The 23261-nt window shown below is 40.1% G+C and overlaps 1 protein-coding gene across 2 annotated transcripts in view; it reads right to left on the minus strand.

Moving 5' to 3' along the window:
- The window catches only part of LOC101978286 (transmembrane protein 180), a 51776-nt gene that overhangs the window by 8264 nt on the left and 20251 nt on the right, over positions 1-23261 (minus strand). The window contains exon 6 of one of the 2 annotated variants that reach the window (XM_021725553.3): positions 6023-6537. The exons of the other annotated variant lie outside the window; for it this stretch is intronic. Coding sequence (XP_021581228.3) covers positions 6405-6537 — 133 coding nt within the window. The 3' untranslated portion in view covers positions 6023-6404. Of the gene's footprint in view, positions 1-6022; positions 6538-23261 lie in introns of those variants that run through there. 2 annotated transcript variants of the gene reach the window in all.

Here is a 23261-nt window from a genome sequence, read left to right on the forward strand (position 1 = left end):
GCATTTCTGTAAAACTGTATTTCTTTTTTGAATGTTTAGTATAATTTGCCAGTGAAACCATCTGGGTCTAGAATTTTCTTTGTTGGAAAATATCTAAGTTGTCAGATTTATTGGTACAATGATTTCATAATATTTTCTTATTATCCTTTATATGTCTGTATAATCTGGATGAATGCCCCTTCTTTCATTCCTGATATTGGAAACTTATGTTTTCTCTCTTCTTTTCTTGAATACTCTGGTAAAAATTTGATCAATTTTAATGGTATTTTCAAAGAACTTATTTCAAAGAATTATGCCAAAGCTTTTGGCATAATTGATTTTCTTTTCAATTTTATTGGCCTCTGATCTTTATTACTTTCCTAATTTGGGTTTAATTTGTTCTTTTTCTAGCAAAAATGGTTTGAGACATCTCTTTTCTAAATAAGCATTTAATGCCTTAAATTTCCCTCTCTGCACCATTTTTTGTTGCATCCCACCAATCTTAACATGTTGTGTTTTCATTTCTCTTCAATTCATAATATTTTCTGGTTTCCTTTATGACATTCCCTTGATCCATGAATTATTTGGAAATATATTTTTAACTTCTAGATATTTTGAGATTTCTCAGGCTTATTTATTATTAGTTTCTAAGTTAATTCCATTGTGATCACAGGACATATTTTATGTGATTTATATTCTTTTATATTTGCTGCTATTTGGTTATTGCCCAGATGGCCTGTCTTGGTTAACATTCTGTTTGCACTAAAAAAGATGGGCTGAGGTTGTGGCTCAGCTATAGAGCACTAGGCTAGCATGTGCGAGGCCCCGAGTTCGATCCTCAGCACCACATAAAGACAAATACAACAAAATAAAGGTATTGTGAACAACTAAAAAATTTAGGGAAAAAAAGAATGTATATTTTGCTGTTGTGGCGCAGAGTGTTCTATAAATATCAATCAGATCAAGTTTCTTGATAGCACTGATCACATCTACATCCTTATTAGTTTTCGGACTACTTGTTCTGTAAATTATTAAAAGAGATGTATTGAAGTCTCCACCTAGAATTATCAGTTTGTCTATTTTTCTGCTCTCTTCCATTAGTTTTTGCTTTGTGCATTTTAGAGCTCTGTAGTTATAGGTATACCCATTTATGATTATTTTATCTTCTTGGTTACTTTATCATTATTTGATCTCCCTGTTTATCCCTGGCAATATTCCTTCCCCTGAAGTCAGCTTTGATATTAATACAGCCACTATAACTTTCTTTGATTAGTGTATACATTTAACATTTTTCTATCCTTTCAGCATGTCTCTATCTTTAAAATAGGATTTTGTGCATTGCGTGTAATTAGATCATATTTTTATTCAATATAACAATTTCTGTCTCTCAGTGTATTTGGGCCTTTTGTATTTACTATAATGTTGATGTTGTGCTTATACAAATCCAAGCTTCACAGTCTTAAGCTCTGTTTTAGGATTGAGTGTGAATTTATGATTTATAGACACTTCTGGAAAATAATGGAAGTCTCCATCCTTATCCCTAGCCCCCCCTAACTCAAAACCCTGAAGAACTTTTGCTGATTTCAGTGAAAACAAATTTGGGAAGTGTACCATATTTGTACTGACTTACCGTAACACAACCAGGGTGTTAACGGAAAACTCAGAATATGGATCAGAGTCTTCTCCACCTACACTGCCTTCTTATTGAATATGCTCACTCACAGACCAAAGAACTGCAGCCCAGTGAGGACTCCTGGGGTATATACTCCAGGCATCCTGGAGCCTGCTCATTCCAGTTGCTGAAAGCCAATTAACTTTCCATGATTTTCTCTATATAATATAAATTTATACACAGATCACACACATACATGTGTATACATATATTTACAATTAAACAAATCATATTTTTAAAAAGGTGAGACAGCCCAGCACAGTAGCACATACCTATAATCCCAGCAGCTCAGGAATCTGAGCTAGAAGGATGATGAGTTCAAAGCCAGCCTGAGCAACAGTGAGGTGCTAAGCAACTCAGTGAAACCCTGTCTCTAAATAAAATACAAAAAAAAAAGGGAGGGGGCAGGGATATAATCCTTGGTGCCAAATTTTTTTTTAAATAAATAAAGGTGATACCCAAAATGCATTATTTCCTAACTATTTTACTATTATTTATGCTATTGGGGTTATTAATGGCTATCATAGCTGAAATATGATGGTATGCTTCTGCTCATTCCTTCCCAAATCTATGTTTAATTATATCACATTGGCTAAAATAAAAATAAAAATAGTTGCCCTATGGAAATCAGTATAAATTATTGTGGGTTTATTATTGTTGTTTTTATCTAGTTCGGGGTCAATGGACTTTTTCTGTAAAAAGCCAGATAACACTTTAGATTGTGAGCCATAGACAGTTTCTCACATAGTATTCTTTGGTTGTTGGATCTCAGTCAGTACAAAAATAGGCCACAGGTTAAATATGGCCCACAGACTATCCTTTGCCAACCTCTGGTGCAGACTTAAGAAAGTAGTAAGGAATGGGCTCGGGAAGTAGATCATCGGTAGAGCACAAGCCTACCAAGTGTGAAACTCCGGATTTCAGCACAGCAAAGAAAAAACTAGTAGTAAGGAAAATGCTAATATTACAAAGTAAATGCAAAACTGTCATATCTATAGCCATAACACTGAAAAGCCCCCCAAAATTAAGGAAATATTCTTCTCATTATTCAAAACCTGTGGTGGGTCTTTGCTGTTTCACTATTGTCTTGCTCAGCAACATAGACAAAGACATAAAACAATATTTAGGTTGGAACTGCATTCTTTAGTTAATGACATGAGTTGTTGGGGATGCAAATCAAGTCAAGATGGCGCCTGGCACTTTGCCAGGAGGAGTGATTTGTGAAGCAACAGCAGAGAGCCATTAAGATGATGAGGATTCCTTATTGGCTGACTGCTGTATCTAGATGATGTTAATTAAGTTAAGCTGTGTGTAATTAGTTAAGCATATATACCTCTGCAGTCCGGCAGAGAAGCGGCTCCTGCTACTTTGGGTGCCTGCTACTTTGAGTTCTCACTCAGTTCCTGCTGAGTTCACTCGCAATAAAGTAGTTCAACCTTCAAGTTGCTTGTCATCTCTCGGTTATTTTGCCCAGCCGGACTACAGCAATAGGTAACTTCTTTGATAAACTGAATGGTAACCAAGCAATGATTCATCTTCTTGACTTGGTAACTTTATAGTAAATCATAAAAATTTACAATGAAGCTGGGCCCAGTGACACACACCTGTAATCCTACCAACTCAAGAGGCTGAGGCAAGAGGATCCCATGTTCAAAACCAGCCTCAGCAACTTAATGATATCCTCCACAATTTGGCAAGACCCTGTCTCAAAATAAAGTATAAAATGTAGCTCATTGTGCTCCATTTGTATACAATACATCTAAATGCATTCTGCTGTCATGTTAACTAATTAGAAAAAATTTAAAATAATTTTTTAAAAACAAGAAAAAAAATAGCTCAGTGGTAAAGTACCCCTGGGTCCAATTCCTGGCACACACAAAAAAAGTGAAATTGTGAGGCTGGGATTGTGGCTCAGTGGTAGAGTGCTCACCTAGTGCATGCAAGGTCCTGGGTTCAATCCTCAGCACCACATAAAAATAAATAAATAAAATAAATATTGTATCCAACTATAATTTTAAAAATACTTTAAAAATGAAATTGTAGGTGTGTGGAATTTAGAATAAAGAGTATGATTGATTGACTGTTTGATTGATTGGGGTGCTGGGATTGAATCCAGGGCCTCATGCATGCTAACCATGTGCTTTACCACTGAGCTACACCTCAACCTCTGATACATTTTATTCTTTTAAATCATGTTTGATACATCCTTTTATCAACATTTATAATAAGGTTATATGTGTACAAATATATATACTTGTTTTTCTTAAGCAACTCTAGCACGCAAATGTATTCATGACTCAGGCTGAGCTTATTATTGTTCTGATTAAATGTTCAGATTAAATCTGAGTGGGCACATGAGATCTGAGTCCATCAGATGAAGGTGGTTGGCTGAACTGAGACTTCTGGTAGTCAGTTGAGTCTGTGTATGTATGTGCACACATAGGCAAACAAGAAACATCTATGAAGTACAGATGTCAGAGACAGAGAAGCCATCTCAGTTCTTTCCCACTTGTATGAACCAACTCTTAATTTAATAGGGTACAATGTGATGTTTTAGTGTATAAATACATGGTAGAAAGATTAAATCAAACTAACATTGCCATTACCTTACATCACCTTTTTTTGTGATGAAAGCATTTAAACCTATTCTTTTAACAATGTTAAAATGCAAATTGATTAATATTGACCATGGTCACCAGGCCGTGCAATAGATCACTACAACTTACTCAGCTCCCTGAAAATTTAGCCAACATTTCACCTTCCCCATCTCTCCAATCTAGACAATCAACCACCACTACCCTCTCCAATCCCTCAGCCTCTGGTAACCGTCATTCTACTCTCTCTTTCTCTGAAATAAACTCTTGAATGATGAATAAATTCCATCTATGTGAGTTGATGTGGTATTTGTCTTTCTGTGCCTGTCTTATTTCATTTGGCATACTTATTCAGCCATATTATTACAAATGACAGAATTTCCTTTTCTTTTAAGGCTGAATAGCATTCTGTCGAGTTCCATGACTAAACACTCAAGTTCACTCCAGCTGAACTGGGCTGCCAGGAATAATCACAGAGACAGAGAAATACCACTTTCTTTGGATCCTGTGATGAGTCCTCCTACTTTTGGGGTTGAAAGAGAGAGGAGCATGAGCTGAACCCTTTTATTGGGAAGAAACCATCCAAATAAGGCAAGGGATACGATGACAAAGGAATAAGTGAGTGTAGCTCAACCTAGACCCGTGTTGTTGGGACAATGCCCAAGTCACCATGAAATGTAGTGATTGGTCAGAGCCTCCTGCTTCAGGACTGGAAGGAGTGGCTATTCAGAGTGGCTCCCCACAGTATTCCACTGTGTATTCATGCCACACTTTCTCTACCCAATCATTCATTGGACAATTAGGTCACCTCCATAGGTTGGCTATTGTGAATAATGCTAAAATAAACATGGAAGTACAGATATCTCTTTGATATACTGATCTTAATTTTTTTTTTTGCACATGTATCTAGAAATAAGATGGCTAGGTCATATGGTAATTCTATTTTTAGTTTTTTGAGGAACCTCCACACTTTTTTTCAAAATAGCTTTAACAATTTTCATTCCCACCAACCAACATATCAGAATTCCCTTTTCTTCACATCCTCACCAACATTTGCTATCTTTTTATCTTTTGATAAATGCCTTCTAAACAGAATGAGGTGAAGTCTCATTGTGGCTTTAATTTGCATTTCCCTTATGATTAGAGATGTTGAGCATATATTCATGTATAGACATGTAGACATTGTTGTGTCTACGGGTATATCTTCCTTTGAGAAATGTTTGCCAGATCCTTTGCTCATTTTTAAATCAGATTTATTTTCTTGCCATGGAGTTGAGATTTTTATATATTTTGGATATTAGCCCCTTATTAGATGCATGTTTTGCAAATATTTTCTCAATGTATGGGATGTTTCTTCACTGTATTTGTTTCCTTTGGTATACAGAAACTTTTTATGTAATCCTGATTTGAAGCTTTTCCCCTATTTCTTCTAGTGGTTTTAGGAATTTAAGTCTTGAATCCATTTGAGTTGATTTTTGTGTATTGTATAAGGGCTCAATATCATTCTTCTGCATATGGATATCCAGTTTTCCCAGCACCATTTATTGAAAAGACTTTCCTTTCCCCATTGTGTGCTCTTGGCCTCTTTGTTGAAAACTCGTTGGCTATAAGCATATGGATTTATTTCTGGGATTTCTATCTTGTTCCATTGGGCAATGTGTCTGCTGTTAATTCCAGTACCATGCTGTTCTGATTTACAATAGCTTTATAATAATATATTTTGAAATCAGGAAGTATGGTGACCTTCTTCATTCTTAATCATAAGAGAATCTAGAGATAATGGTAATGCAGCTTTAATGAAAAGAAGAAAAAAATTCTGTCTCATTAATAAATTGGTCAGAGAAGCAATATAAAGTTTAAAATCGTCAAAGAGAGTAGCCTGCACAGCCGGATGGGCTCTGGGAACTCACATAACAATTCACTGGTGAAGAGTTACAGGTGTGTCCAGGCTACAAGACCATTTGGAAATAACCAAAAGAAAGGCCTTAACTTATATTTAAATTACAGAGTCAAAAGGTCCTAAGACTTGTTGAACTTATTAATTTTATTTGTTTTGCTTTCTAAACTAATGAGAGGTTTTTAAGATCAGCTTTGCCTTCAGGTCTATGTACACTCCATCACCTGAAGTTGTTTGGATCCTATAGCAGTTGATGCTGTCCTTAAAGAGTTCCTGTGTAGTCTGTGTTGGTCCTGATCGAAAATGGACTCCAAACCAGAATCTGAATTACTGCAATGCCCAGCGGAACCAGGCAAACCAAATAAAATATATGATCTTGATGATCTATAGATGTACTGGGGGAAAAAGTTATAAAACATAGTTAGGTGTTTGTTTTTTTTCTAGTGGCTTCTGTTTTTATTAATTCAAAACTATTTAACAAAAAAATTTTTGTTATCTAACAATCCATTTAAAAAGGAAAAAAGACATTTTATTGAATAATTTTAATTCTTTCCAATTATTGAATAACCCTTACCTTTAGTTGCTCAGAGGAGAGGAGGCTGACACACAAACCTGTGAGCACAGTACCTGCTGAAACATGCCACAACTACAACCCAGAATGACCAAGTGCCTGGGATAACCAAGGACAGGAGTGAGGACCCAAAGCACACACTCATATGTGTGCACCCTTGTTACACTTCAGTTTTGTTTGTTTGATTTTGGTACCAGAGATTGAACCCATGGGCACTTAACAACTGAACCACATCCCCTAGCCCTTTTTATTTTGTCTTTTGAGACAGGGTCTTGCTAAGTTACTCAGGGCCTTGATTAATTGCTGAGGCTGCCTTTGAATTTGCAATTCAATCCTCCTGCCTCAGCCTCCTGAGCCACTGAAAGTACAGGTGCATGCCCAGCTACACTTTGGTTTAAGGCCTAACAATGGGTTTTAAACAAGGTGAGAGGATTTGGACATTCATTTCTAATACCAAACTTTTACTCAACACAATTAAAGAAATCCAGTGTTAATATTTAGAAGCAACCTGGGTAGGTTTTCTACTAAGTACTTCCATTAAGCCCAAATACTTTTAAGGTTCTTAATTATATTCCAAATAGATCATACTTTTTATTTAAATCATATTCAGTAAAAAGGGCTCCTGATTATTCAAATTTTGATTACCCAGTTAGATCAACTATGTAAAATAGCCCCTTATTAAGCCAAATGAGAAAAGAAATGAAAATGTCAAACTATATGATATAAGATGAGGAAGCAGTTTGCACTACATTTTCATATTAAAACCAATCACTGGGGCTGGGGATGTGGCTCAAGCGGTAGCGCGCTCGCCTGACATGCGTGCGGCCCGGGTTCGATCCTCAGCACCACATACCAACAAAGATGTTGTGTCCGCCGAGAACTAAACAATAAAAACATTAAAAATTCTCTCTCTCTCTCTCTCTCTCTCTCTCCTCTCTCACTCTCTTTAAAAAAAAAAATGTTAAAAACCAATCACTATTACCAGAACTGAAGTATCATTAGTTCATCTAAAGAAAATTGATATTGTTAGATTATTAATAAGCTGGGCATTGAGCTACATACTAGGTATTCAACAGTAGCCAAAACTGGTAGGGTTCCTGTCCTCATGGAGCTTACCCCCATGCAGGTAATAGATCTTATATGCAGATGGTAGATCTTACTCAAATAATTATAAGTAAATTCGATTTACATGCACTTATTTGAGACAACTGTAAAAAGTTCAGACTTACTCTCAGCAGGTGGAACCTAGTAAATCAAACTGAGTTCTGAAAAGTAAGTACACATTAACTAGAAGTCTGCTGCCTAAAATCGTGTGCAGAACCTCCAACCACCACTACCTCCTCTAAAAGCCATAGCTAAGAATGTCCTTGGTGCTCTGGACTGGATTGCATTCATTAGGGATGACCATCCCCCCAACTGCTGCTCCTCCAGTCTGCCCCTCACCTTGAGTCCTACCTGGTCCAAGAACTTACTACTACCTACCCCTTCTCCATGCTTCTGCTGCTACTTCTCAGGCTCTGAGATAAACACAATGGCCAAGGTCATAGGCTTGACTTCCCCACATACATGCTGACTATAGCTTCTGGAAGTAGCAGAGGCTCTGATAGTGCTGTTTCTCCCAAATTCTCCTTTTTTCTGTGGGTATATAATGTTTGGTTAGCCTAGCATTCCTTCAAGAAAAAATCCTCTCCTTTCTTCCACAAGTAAGCCTGTCCCAGTCCTTAAGACTGTCTCACTCCCACACTAAGGTCAGACTTGTGCCCCGACTTGGTCAGAGGATTCCACTATTGCTTTCAGTGACTGTCGTGTGACTTACACAAGGCCTGTCGGTGTCCAACAAGGGACTTTTGCTGTGCTACCAAGACAAGAGTGCATGCTTCTTCATAATCTTGGGCTATTAGGCCCATATAAACCTGGGGCTATGTTGCTTGCAGGAATTAAAAGCTTGAAACAGACACAGAGGGAAAGTCAGAGAAAAAGGTTTCTGGCACACTTGGGAGCCAGCTCTGCCTGACTTTTCAGATATAAGAATCAGTAAGTTCCTCTTTTATTTAGCCTGTAGTGGATTTCTGTCACATGCAGCCAAAGTGGCCTGAGTAATATACCCTTCCAGTTTGAATTGATGCCCATATTGTGTAAACTGACAGCCTCTGACCACTCTAGAGAAAGGATTCAGTGATATATAATTGGACTCAACCATTAAGGATCCAGGAGGTATGAAACAGCTGAGTGCCTGATTTCTAGAACAAGAAGACATAGTCATGACTGCTTTGGAACTTGATGTTGCAGATACTCACAACCATCATGCTTCTCTTGCAGATTTGACTATTCACTGATATGAACCACAAGACTCAATAAACAGGAGAACCAGACTAACAATGGGTGCAAGATGCCAAAAAAGGTAACGGAGACCCAGTTCCACTTCAATAGCTGCTTAAATCATACATGTCTCCAACACATAAAAGAAAGGAAGTGGCCTAATCAAGACCTTTAGAGGGGGGGAAACCACAGCACTGCATCCATGAGCTGCTTAGTCACGGAATTATTACAATATGTGCTCTGAAACCCAGGGTTTTATGAAAAGGCTGGTTTCTGCTCAGCAGAGGCACCTCTGTGCTTTTGTCTCAGTATTCGATTAGCAGCAGGAGCCCATTATCTTTCTGAATTCTGTAGTTATAACAGATTCCAGTTTTTAAAATATCAAGAAAGTTTTCTCTGCCATACTCTTCTTCCAAAATGTTCTGCCTCAGCTTGAGCCCTGATGGAGTCAGCCAACTCTGACTGAACTTCAGAAACCAACAATATCATCTTTGAAGAAGATTGGAGCCAATCTGTTGGACACCTAGGGTCTGGCCAAGAACCAGCACAGACCATCAGACATATGCATGCAGTCATCTTCACAGAGCAGATCTGTGAAGGCACAAGATGACTAAAGTCTCATTTATCATCCTAAGCAACATCAGCACAGGAATTGCCCAGATAAGCCCAGCCTGGATTGCTGACTTGAGACATGAATGAATAAAATGGTTGCTTTTTGTGTGTGTGTTGGGAGGCGGGGTTGTTTTTTTGGTGCTGGGATTAAAACCAGGTGCACTTAACCATTAAATCACATCATCAGTCCTTTTTATTTTTTATTTTGAGGCAGGCTGTAAGTTGCTTAGGGCCTCACTAAGTTTCTGAGGATAGTCTCAACTTTTGATCTTACTGCTTCAGCTTCCTGAGTTGCTGGGCTTATAGGCACATGCCACAACACCCAATCAAAATGGTTGCTTTTATAACTAATTTTTTGGTCATTATTATGTAGGAAATGCTAACTGGTATCTAATTCCCCAATTTTCAATGTTTTTAACATATTAATGATTAGGATAGACATAGCTGAATTATATATCAAATAAAACCAATAGAACTTAGAATATATATATATATCAAGAAATTGGATTCCTGCTGGCTGTGGTGGTGCATGCCTGTAATCCCAGTGGCTCGAGAGGCTGAGGCAGGAGGATCTTGAGTTCAAAGCCAGCTTTAGCAGTGGTGAGGCACTAAGCAATTCAGTGAGACCCTGTCTCTAAATAAAATACAAAATAGGGCTGGGATGTGGCTCAGTGGTGGAGTTCAATCCCTGGTAACCCCCACCAAAAAAAGAAAAAAAGAAATTAGATTCCTGCTGCCAGGGTCTCTCTATGGAATATTTTCCATCTCTAGGATAGAATTGTCTTTATTTTTTTGCACAGAGAGGGGGCATGAAGAACACGTGTGGCAAAGTTTCCTATGGGCACAAGACAACATGCACAAAGACAGCCTGAAAGAGGCACTCAAGGGCAGCCAGGGGACAAACATTTCAATGAATAGGCAATTTGGCATTTGTTAGAAGACACAATACTTTCAAGCTTACATCCTTATTACAGACATTGCCACCATCTTAATGGATTCAGACCCTGCAGTAGTCCCTGTGATTTCTGCACTACCTCACTGAATCTCTTGACACTCTTCAAATATTTCCTTGGTGTTTCTGCTTCTTTCTTAAGATGCCTTTTTTCTCCTGAAATATGATTCTAAGCCAGAGACATGCCCATGATTTGAGAGAATTTCTCTTCTCTCTCACATTACATTCATTCTACTGGGAGATGAATGAACCTATTGACTAGTGAGGCTATATTTCTTTCAGAATGTCATCACCTCTCATTGCCAACTTTAACAACACTTTTTAATGAATCTCTGGTAGAAAAATAGTTCTTACGCACTGCTTGGGCCTTCATTTATTCACCAGGTATTTATTGCACACATACTGTCCTAAGTGCTTAAGATACAGAATAAATCAATCAACATTGATTCCTGCCCTCCACAAAGCCTACCTGCTAGTGGAAACAAACAGACCATTAACAAATATATTTAACATCATCTTATAATAATAATAATAATTGCACTTCTGCTCATGGAAAAAAATTACACCCAATTTTCTCACAATCTTCGAAACAAAAATAATCTACCTGCAGGTAATAATATCCTAAAATATTACTCTTTGGTATCCTTTACCTAATTTTCTTAGCTTACTATGAAAAGTAAGCTGTAGAGGTAAAGGGAGCCATGATGTAAATTATCATACTCTCACCTCAAATCATATCCTCTGTAGGATCTTCCTCATCACAAAACTAAAATGAAGCCTGGCTCCTTTCCACTCTCTTATTTTTCCTATCAATATTGTCTCCAAGAAAACAAGTATAAAATTAATAAGGTTGCTCTCTGATAGCATCAGTAAAATAATTTTATCATCATTAGAATAAAAATAGACAATCCAACCAATGGAAGAACCAAAATCACATCAATGGGCACCCCTACAGAATAAAGAGATGCTCAGTATTGCAAAGGTCAAGAAACTCAAATAAGACTTAAGTAGTAGGGTAGTCTCTTCTGAATTAGGGTCAGGAAAACAAGTCCACATAAATAGTTGCTACCTCAAGTAGAGAGAGGAAATTTCTTCTAGGGTCAGCCTGAAACAAGTGTAACAAGTTTTAGCAGGCTTACTATGTATGTGGCCCTGTATCTCAATTGGCTTGGACTGCCATAACAAAATACTATAGACTGCATTGATTGGGAGGCCTTATCAACAAAAATTTATTTTTTCACATTTCCAGAGGCTGGAAGTCTTAGATTAGGATGCCAGCTTGGTCAGATTCCAGTGAAAGTCCTTTTCTTGGCTTGCAGACAGTTGTATCCTCCCCCATGGTAGAGACAGAGAGAGCATGCTCTCTCCTTCTCTCCCTCTTCCCACCCCACCCTCTGTTTTTTAATTGGTGCTGGGGTTTAAACTCTGGGCCTTGCCCATACTAAGCACACATCCACCTCTGAGCTACATAAGAGCACTAATCCTATTTCGAAGGTCCGCTCTAATGTCATTGTCTAGACCTAATTATCATCCACAGGCTTCATCTCCAAATACCATTGCATTGTGAGTTGCTACTTTGAGGAGACAATTAAGTGCATAGCATTCTGTTGGATACTTTCCTCTTATTGATGCTAATCTTCACAACAACCCTAAAGACCACAAGGAAGTTTAGGTTAATTAAGTTGCCCAAAGTTACACAACTAGTGAGTTTGGAGCTGGAGCTGAGACTTCTACCTAAAACATTTTATCTGAACTAAAAATCTCTCCAAGAAAAACTGATACCTCTAATCTAAATTTATCAGAAGGAAAAAAACTCAGTCTTTGAGAAAGTTAAATATTCTCCATGGAAATATCAGGTATACTCAGAGCATTATATCATCACACTGAGGTCTTGAAAAATCTATATATTTAATTCCCTATATGCCAATTTTTCTTTGCCAGAGATTGGGGGATATGGTTTATGTTTCCATATATAAAAACTAAATGAAAAAAGTAACAATGTAATATTCTTCCAAAATACACCATAAGGTTGATCATCTCCTGCTTTGGATAAAATCTAGTCCTCAGATGGTCCCTTTGCAACAAAACACAAAGACCTTATTTATAGAAGTAAATAAAAAAGTGGGCTGTGGGGAAGAAATCAATAGTGTATCATTGCTAATTCTGTGGCAAATTCTGGGGCTGGAGCGTATAGCTCAGTGTCAGAGCTCTTATCTAGCATGTCAAAGGCCTTGGGTTCCACCTCCACACTGAAAAAAAAAATTTAATACAAAAATCAGGATATATATTATTATGGTCCTAAGAACTCCTGGACAGAATTCCCCCACAAAAATTTCACATCACAGCCCCATTTCTGAAGTACCATCAGTAAACTGATTCAGTCTCAATTGTAATCTTTTGGGCCAAATGTTAACAATTTAGATTTCTCTAAGTGCGTATGTCCACTATAATTAACAACAGAACTTCCATTTATTTCTTGCAGTACTGGGGACTGAACCTAGGGGCACTCTACGGCCGAAGGACATTCACAGCTCTTTTTACTTTTTCTTCTGAGACAGGAGCTCACTAAATTGCCCAGGCTGACCTCAAATTCTCAATGCTCCTGCCACAGCCTCCTGAGAATTTGGGCTACAGGCCTAGGCCACTGTACCCAGCCTGCATATGTATTTAATCCTGACTTCCCAAATACACAGTGCTGGGGCAGAGAGGAAGTCACGTCTCAACAAAGAACAAAATTTGAGACAGAATTTATGGAATGTTCTAACTGTTGACTATTTCTAGTTCTTCTAATGATCTATAGCAGGCTTTAAGCTCTTTATAGAAGAGTGTTTATTTTTTTACTTGTTTGCTTGTTTCATTGTTTTTTTCACTTTTGCAAGACTATGTGTTTCAATGGACTCATAGATAAAGAATATATAAAAAAACATTAGCCAGGTGTGGTAGCTCACACCTGTAATCCAGCTACTGGAGAGGCAGGAGGATTCCAAGTTCAAGGACAACCTGGGCATCTTAACAAGTCCCTATCACAAAATAAAAAGTAAAAAGAGCTGGAGATGTAGCTTGGTGGTAGAGTGCCCATGGAGTAGATTCCTGTTACTGGAAAAAAAAAAAAAGGAGTCTGTAAAAACATTAATAAAGAAATTTACCGGCTGGGGATGTGGCTCAAGCAGTAGTGAGTTCGCCTGGCATCCGTGCAGCCTGGGTTCGATCCTCAGCACCACATACAAACAAAGATGTTGTGCCCACAGAAAAAAATATATATATTTAAAAATTCTCTCTCTCTCCTTCTCACTCTCTCTTTAAAAAAAAAGAAATTTACAATAAGCATTTCAGAACTATAGCAAAATTAACAGCATGATGCTGGGTCTCACCCTCTAGGGTGTTGCCTTTCCCCTGGGGGATGGGGATGGGGATGGGGGCGCCCCCTCCTATGCAAGTCATGGGTCTCCCCCTCTCCAGGGTTGCCCCTCTTCTGGGGGTGGGGCACATGACCTTCCTGTGCCAGAGATGGAGCTCCCCCCTCTTGTGAGGTGCCCTTTCTCTAGAATATAGGGGCACTCTTCCTCCTCTAGAGATGGGTTTCCCCTCTCTCAGGAGATGTGCCCCCCATAGGGGATGGGGGCACCTCTCCTCTAGGAATGGGAGATGCCCTTTCTTGTGGGGTTCCCTTTCTCTAGAAGATGGGACCACGCTCCTTCTCTAGAGACGGGGTCTCCCCTCTCAGTGGGTGTGCCACTGCTAGGGGATGGGGGTGCCCCTACTCCTCTAGGGATGGGGTAACTTTTGGGGAGTGCCCCTTCTTTAGAAATTGGGTTTTGCCTCTCCTTTAGGGACGGGGTCCCCATCTCAAGGTGTTCCCCAGGTCCCCACCTCTAGGGATGGGATCCCCTTCTTGAGGGGTACCCCTCCTCTATGATGGGGTCTCCCTCTTCTAGGAATGGGGTCTGCCTCTCAAGGGGTTCCCAGTTCCCCATTCTGTAGGGATGAGGTCCCCCTCCACTAAGGATGGAGTCCCCTTCTCAAGGGGTACATCGCCGTTAGGGATGGGGGCGGGCGCATCTTTTTCTAGGGATGGGACCCCCCTCTTGGGGGATGGATGTGCCTCCACTAGGGGATGGGGGAGGGTGCCCCTCCACTTTGGGGACCCCACCTCTCAGGAAGTGTGCCTCCACTAAAGGATGGGGCCAGGCACCCCTCCTGAGTGATAAATGGGGCTCCTCCTCTTGTGGGGTACCCCTTCTCTGGGCAGTGGGGTACACCAACTCTAGGGACTGGGTCTCCTTCTCCTGGCATGCCCCTCCCTAGGGGAGGGACACACCTCCACTAGGAAAGGTGTCCCCCTCTCAAAGAGGTGCCCCTCTCTAGGGGATGGGACTCTCCCACTTGGGGGTTGCCCTTCCTCTGGGGGATGAGGGCACCCCTCTTCTGCAAAAAGTGGGGTCCACCACTTGGGTGTGCCCCTCTTCTAAGGGATGGGGTGCCCCACCTTTAAGGATGGTGTCCCCCTCTTGAGGGGTGTCCCTCCTCTATGTAATGGGGCACCCTTCCTCCTCTAGGAATGAGATCCCCATCTCCAGGGGTGCCCCTCATTGAGGGGATGGGGTGCCCCTCCTCTAATGACTGGATCCAACTATTGAGGGGTACCCCTCCTCTAGGGAATGGGGTGCCCCACAGGTAGGGACTGGGTTCCCCTCTCAAGGAATGCCCATCCTGATAAAGAATATATAAAAACATTAGCCAGGTGTGCTAGCTCACACCTGTAATCCAGCTACTGGGGGTTGCCCCTCCTCTTGGGGGTTGCCCCTCCTCTAGGGACACGGTGCCCCTCTTGATCAGTGCCCCTCCTCTAGGGAATTGGGGCTCTCCTCCTCTAGGGTTGGGGTTCACCTCTTGGGGCTGCCCCTCATCCAGGGGATGGAGGCAGCCCTCTTCTACAGATTTGGTCCCCCTCTTGGGACCAAATTCTAGGGGATGGGGGGCCTGTGCCCTTCCTCCTAGAGGGATGAGGGTTGGGTTTCCCTTCTCCTGGGTGACCCTCCTCTAGGGATGGGGACATGTGCACCCCTCCTCCTCAAGGGATGTGGTCCCACTCTTAGGGGGCGCTCCTCCTCTAGGGACTGGGTCTCCCTCTTGAGGGGTGCCCACCCTCTAGGGAATGGGGTACCCCCACTAGGGATGGTATCCCCCTTCCAGGGGAGTCCCTCATCTAGGTAATGGGGAAGCCCCTCTTCTGTGAAGGATGGGGTCCGTGACTCAAGGGTGCCCTCTTCTAAGGGATGGGATGCCCCTCCCCTAGGAATGGGGTCCCCCTCTGGAAGGGAGCCCTTCCTCTAGGGGATGGTGTCCCCCTCTTGAGTGGTGCCCCTCCTCTAGGGAATGGGGGTGTCCCTCCTCCTCTAGGGATGGGATTTCCCTCTCAGGGGGTGCCCCTTTTCTAGGGACTGCATCCCTCTCTCCAGTGGTGCCCTTCCTCTAGGGAGGATGTCCCCCTATAGAGGGGTACCCCTCCTCTAGAGGATGGGATGTCCCTCCTCCAGGGTGCCCCTCTCAAGGGGTGTCCCCCCTCTAATTGATAGGGCTCCCCCTCTTGGGGGTTGCCCCTCCTCTGGGGGATGGGGTTGGGGGCCCCTCTCCTGTGCAAAGGATGCTGAATTAATTGATAATCATGAAAGAAAAAAATCACTAGCACCAAGATTGATTTCTTCCAAAGTAATCTCATCGTCAGAAAACCACTACATTAGTCTGATTTTACTACTACAGTCAATCTCTATTTAAAAAAAAACAACTTAATTTTAAGAAAAAAAGCAGTTTTAGAATTTATTATAATGATTAGGCACATGTAAGTAAACACGAAAAAATATTTGCGTATCTTGAAAGACAAAGCTCTGGGATTATTTTTATTTGTAGATGTTTCACCTTTAGACAATTCATTTTGAATCTTTTGCTAGAGTTGAAACCATTTTGTTTACTATGTCACTGAGAGAAAAGTCATATTCTCAGCTTTCTAAGCTTTCTTCATAAATATAATTTTGGAAGGATCTATTGAGAAGCTTTCAGACAAAAGACAAGCAAAACAATGCTTCATATAAAAGGTATAGAAACCAATTTATTTGGCTGGGATGTAGCTCAGTGATAGAACACTTGCCCAGCATGCAGAAACCTAGGTTCAGTCCCTAGCACTGAAAATAAAAACCAAGACAAACACTTGTATACATAGACTGGTCATAGACCGTATTTCTTTCTTTTTTTAAAAATACTTTTATTTTATTTATTTGTATTTATGTGGTGCTGAGGATCGAACCCAGTGCCTCACACATGCTAGGCAAGCACTCCACCAACTGAGCTACAACCCCAACCCCTGTATGTCTTATATAATACATTTAATCTAGTTACCCACAACATATCAAGAGATGACAGTGAAATTCAATATGTAAATGGACAGACTGTAGCTACTGGTGAAAATGTACCTTTCTATTCCAGAATCTCCTGTCAAGCAGCAGGAATTTGGCCAGAACTAGAGGACACTACTAGCACATGGAGTGGGTACAGTGCCTTGCAATGGGTAACAAGCAATCAAGCACCAAGCTTGTGTTCCTCCTGCATTTGCTGCTTATCTTGCCCTGGACTTAGCTCATTGTACGACTTGCCCTTCTGCCTCAGTCACTAATGCCATGTAAGCTCTCAAGGACAGAGAGAGATAAAGTCTTATGACTCTGTATCCTGGCTCCCAGTAGCTCTCAGCTCAGATTAACACCTAATAGAAACTCCGTGAATATTTGCTGTAAGAAGAATGCAAACATTCTTAGTTGGTCAGATAGGAGGAAATTCTGTAACATATTAGAATTCTATAACATACTAAAATTTCACACATTTTTGTGAAAAATCAAACTTGTGTTGTAATTTTTAGTAGAAGTTTTGTGTATAAAATAATTGATGAACCATTTCTAACTATACCTCATGAAGTCTCTTATCCCAATTAGAAGTGACTTATGCTGGTTTTCTTGCCCCAACTACCCCAGTTTTAGATCTCCATTAATGACAAACTTTACTATTATTCATACTGGCTACTGGTCAGTATATAATGTGGATCACTAAGAAGTAAATAGATCTATTAAACATGGTGAAATAATCTTCTGTGTAGAACTAATATTTCTTTGAATGTACTAATAAATCAATATATTTTGAAAACAGCAAAGGGAAGAATAATACCTCTTGGATACACAGTTATGTGTAACAGTAGAATCATAACCAGATATTAGAAAACTTACCTGTAAGTTTATAATTCATTTCAAGTAGCCTTTTTTTTTTTTCCTAAATTCTTTACACTGGTGAGTCTCACAGTATTCTCTGATTGTCAACTATATCCTGCTAAGTGTACAGTTAGCCTCTGGACTTCAGGCACTTTCAGATTAGCAACAGCTAGCTACCTGAGGCCACCAGATGTCAAGGCTTAATTATCATTCAAAGATAAATGACACTTAAGTGCCTGAATTTATATCTCTAAAAATGCTTACGGTACAATGAAACCAGTTTGCCAACGTGTCCAGCTGCCAACATGTCACTTTACTGAGCCAACAAAAATTAGTTCCTAGAGCCTCTGTTTTCAAGGCAGACAACCTTTATGTTCCCACACTGGCTGCACAGAGGAAAAGATAGTGAGCTCTAAGAGACGCTGACACCTGAAAAGAATATGAAAGGGAAAAAAAAAAAAAAGATACTGATGCCTGGATCTCACCTCCAGAGACGATTTAACTGGACTAGGATGTGACCTGGGCATCCGGGCTTTTTCAAGCTCCAAGTGATTCTAATGTGCAACGAGGTTAAGAACTTTTACTTTAAGATCTTTATATTCTTCGAGAATACAAAGACAACTATTGTGCATCACCTGAAAACCACCAAGGGTACAGATGCTGTATTTTGTGAAAGATGGTGCTAGCTAAAGATGTTACTGAACACTTCTTAGCAGGAGGAGGACACAGTGTAAATTTTGTGTTAGAACATTTTGGCAGCGGTTGGAAAGAAGGCCTGGAGGAGAGCAAAAATGGAAGCTTAGCTACTAGTTGCCTACCATGTAACAAGCAGTCATGATATGAAGGTAGATAAAATAGTTTCTGCCACTAGGAACCTACAATCTAGTTAAGGAGATGGACATGAGTCAACTGTAGCACAGAGAGGTGAATACTATGATTATGAGAAACTAATGTGACTCCATTTTGAAAATAAATAAATAACAGCAGCTTCTACCTCAAGGCCTGTCCTAAGGAAGGGGGATGTGACCCTTGTCCTTAGAAAAACCCACAGAGCCTTTGTAGGCACATACCCACTCTGCTGAGTTGTTTGTCTGCAAATAACAGGAGAGATCTGTGGTGCCAGGTGTCCCTGACTCAGTTAGGCTAGGTGAGGACCCATTAGCAACCCCCTAGCAACCACCAATCAGCATGAGACAGAGAAAATACCTGGAATGCCAGATGACCCCCCAGTAGTTTATGGTGGTTGATAACATATTGGGAAACCATGTAGTTTAGCAATACACCCCTCGTGGCTTAAATCAATCAGTTCAAAGGAATCTCCCTCTTGTACTAACCCCTTACCCAACTTGTTCCCGCCATTGAATGTGCTAATCAATGTTAAGAGTTGTTGTTTGATTTTCCCTCGGTAAGGAATGATTTGCTGTGTGATGTTGTGACCCATAGAGTATCCCCCCAAAACCTATGAAATCTCACTGAACAAAGGACTGGGACTCACTCCCTGGGACCGCTGTGTCGGAAATGGTTGTGAGTTCAGGCTTGAGCTTGCAATAAAGACTCTTGTGTGATTGCATCGGATTCTTCTCCTGGAGGTCTACTGGAGTCCCACGAATCTGGCATTACAATTAGAAGGTATAAGAAACATAATGATGGCTAAAAGTGCTGTGGTCATAACTACCTCCAGAAACCTTCACAGAAGAAGAGATGTCAGCTGTGACATCTGTGGCGTCTGGAGGAATGTCAAATCGTCTAATAGTGGAGTTTGAGAAGTACAGACTTGGCCCTACAAGGAAGAGAGCATTACTAATGTTGAACTAATGAGTAACAATATCAGATTTGCCTTTTAGAAGATCAACCTGCAGTGTAGAGAATTCTTTGAAGGGAGGTTAGCCAAGTAACAGAGAAAGAAACAATGGAAGACCAATTGAAAACCAAAGAGTGATTGTATATGAGAAATTCTGGTGTGGGTCTGAGCTGAAGCACTCTAACAGGGAAAGTGAAGAGGACACTGACACTCACATGCCGCAGTGTGGCTGGGCTAACTGAGCTGCCACAAAGCCTTGTAGGTTCAAACAGCAAGGAGAACTCAAGGGGAACTCCAAAGTAGCAGTCGCCTGAGGCAGCAGGATCCGCCCTATTCCAGAGCAGGGTCACCTTTCAACTATTCCCTCTGGCAAAATGCCAGGAGTCATTCCGACTGACTAAACTGTGGCTCTCAACACTCACACTGAGGTTAAGGAGTTAGAATCAACAGAATGTGGTGATCCCTGATGAGAGCCACAAAAGTTGCAATTGAGTAAACGTGTGTGACTAAATGAGAAGGAAGTGAGTGTGGACTGCTCTGGACCACATTTCCTCCATAGAATGTGAAAGAGTTCTTTCTCAGTCCCAGTTTCTCCATCTGTTAGATGACTGTTTTCCACCTGCATTGGGAAAGCTGCTCAAAGTCCAGGTAGCATTAAAAGCTGCAAGCAGTATTGTAGTAGAAAGTCACAGTGGGCCAAGCCAATGATGCACACCTGTAATCCCTGCAGTTTGGGAGGCAGAGGCAGAAGGACTGTGTGAGTTCAAAGCCAGCCTCAGCAAAAGAGAGACTTGCCAAGCCTCTCAGTGAAACCCTATCTCTAAAGAAAATACAAAATAGGGCTGGGGATGTGATCAGTGGTCGAGTGCCCCTGAGTTCAATCCCCAGTATCATCCCCCACTCCCCCAAAAAAATAAAAAGAAAAAAGAAAAGAAAATCAAGATGGCTGAAAGGGGACAGGAACAGACTCGGGTAGAAGATTCAAGGCCTTTAATCTTCTATTATAGCTTATTCATTGATCCATGTGAAAGCATGGAGGAGGAACAGCCTAGACTTCCTCTGGCAGCCACGGAACCTGATAAAACACCTGTCACTAACCTACAGGTTCTTGAGTTTTCCCCCAACTCCCTTCAGTGTACGCTGAACACATCAGCAATCAGGAAAGCTATTAAAAAGTAAGTCGAATCAGGTCATTACTCTGCCCCAAATTCTCCAATCATAATTCTTTTAGGAGATGCATGCTCAATTATCAGGGGTAGCACGCCATTATATCTGCAACTTGCCTTAAAATGGTTCAGAAAACAAAAGACATACACATATACACACCCACATAGACACAGATAAAGCAAAGATGCAAAAACTGTTAACAACTATCAAATCTAAAGAGTCACTATATGGATTTTCTTGTGCTTTTCTTTAAACTTTTTTGTGTATTTAAAATTTTTTATAATGAAAAGTTGTGAGAATAAAACAAGAGGGTTTGAATGTTAAATATAGGGTAGATGTGTTGATAAATGTGATAAAACTAATGTAGTAAAATGTAAACAGTTGAATCAAGATGTGATCATATACAACTTTTAAACATTTTTTTTTATTTTTGAAAACATTCAAAATAAAATTCTAGGAGGAAAAGTAGTTTATTGTTTTTTATTTTTGTTTCTTTCTTTATTTTTGTGGTGCTGGGAATTGAACACAGGGCCTTGTGTATGTGAGGCTAGCACTCTACCAACTGAGCTATATCCCCAGCCTTCTGGAAGGAAAAGTTGTAAGAATAAAATTAAATAATTCCTCACATATGTAGAAAATCCTATAGAATTGACAAAAACAAAAACAAAACAAAACAAAACTTCCTGGGACTAAGAAATTATGATAACAAGGTTGTCAAATCCAAGATTAACATAAAAAAGTCAATCTCTCCCCTGAACAACTGTGATTTTAAATTCAAAATATAATGTTATTTATAATAGTGCCCCCAAATATGAAATACTTAGGTATAACAAAATACATGCAAGATCTATATGAGGAAAACTACAAAACTCCAGTGAAAGAAAGAAGGCTAACAGAATGGAGACATAATCCATGTTCTTGGATAGGAAAGCAATATTTTAAGATATCAGTTCTTCCCAACTTCATCTATAGATCCCAGTCAAAAATCCCAGGAAGGTATTTTGTAAGTATTGAAAACTAATTCTAAAGTTTTTACAAAGAAGCTAGTAGACATTATTGGAGAACAGAGGTGGAGGACTGACACTACCCTACATTGAGACTTACTACAAAGCTGCAGTAATCAAGAAGTCTTATATGTGAAAAACAAATAGATCAAAGGAACAGAGAAGAAAGACCAGAGTATACCAAATAAATATAATCAATTTAACTTTGAAAAAAAGAAGCAAAGGCTATACAATGAAGAAAAATAGTGTTTTCAACAAATGATGCTGGAACAATTGACATCCACACACAAACACAGACACAAACAAACCTTATACTCTTCATGAAATGCTGAGAGCCATTGCCAAGTAGGAATGACACATCGAAATTTCCTTGCCAGCATACCCCATGTTGCTCAGAGGAAGGACTTGTGGACATGGACTTGCCTTGGACATTTGCAGTGACATTGCATGTATGTTTGAGAAAGGTGACCCTGCTCAAGGACCAGGGGGGATCCGGGTTTAAGGAGGATCCTACTGGATTAGGGCGGATCCAGGTTTAGGGTGTATCCTGCTGGGAATAGGGAGTATCCTGCTGCCTCAGGCATGCCCGCTCCCAGAGTATTTGGGATTCAGAAGTGGATTTTGCCCAGAATGTGGATTTCCTCAGAATGTGTGTGTAGAGTGCCGGTGTGAGTTCAGGAATAAAGAATTGCTGTTTGAATCTACAAGGCTGTGAGTGGCTCGTGATTTTGGGCAATGAAAACCAACTCAAAATGAATCACTGACCTAAATGTAAAACCTGAATCTACAAAACACCTGAATGGAGCATAGGAGAAAATCTAGGTGACTTTGGGTGTGGCAATGGCTTTTTAGATACAACACCAAAGGTATAATCCAGTAAAGAAAAAAAATAATGAGCTAAATTGAAGATTAAAAACTTGTGCTCTGAGAAAGACACTGCTGGTATAGTTGTGCAGCAATAAGAACTCTCATTCATTGTTGGTGGGAATGCAAAATGGTACCGCCACTTTGGAAGACAGTCTGGCAGTTTCTTACAGAAGAAAACATATTCTTATTTATAATTCAGCCAACATGCTCCTTAGCATCAATCTAAATGAAATAAAAACTTATGTTCACACAAAAACCTTTGTACACACCAATTTTATAGGAGTTTTATTCACAATTTCCAAAGCATGTATGCAACCAAGATGCCCTCCAGTAAATGAATGTATAAACTATGGTACATCCAGATAATGGAATATTGTGCAGCACTAAAAACCAATGAACTATCAAGCCACAAAAAGAAATACAAGAAACTTAAGTGCATATTATTAAGTGAAAGAAACCAATCTGAAAAAGTTACATACTATATGATTCCAACTATATGACTTCTAGAAAAGGCCAAACTATTGAGGCAGTAAAAAGATCAGGGATTGCCAGGTGTCAGTGAGAAGAAAGAGAGAA

The sequence above is a fragment of the Ictidomys tridecemlineatus genome, chromosome 10 (genome assembly GCF_052094955.1).
Source record: "Ictidomys tridecemlineatus isolate mIctTri1 chromosome 10, mIctTri1.hap1, whole genome shotgun sequence".
Classification (NCBI taxonomy): Eukaryota; Metazoa; Chordata; class Mammalia; order Rodentia; family Sciuridae; genus Ictidomys; species Ictidomys tridecemlineatus.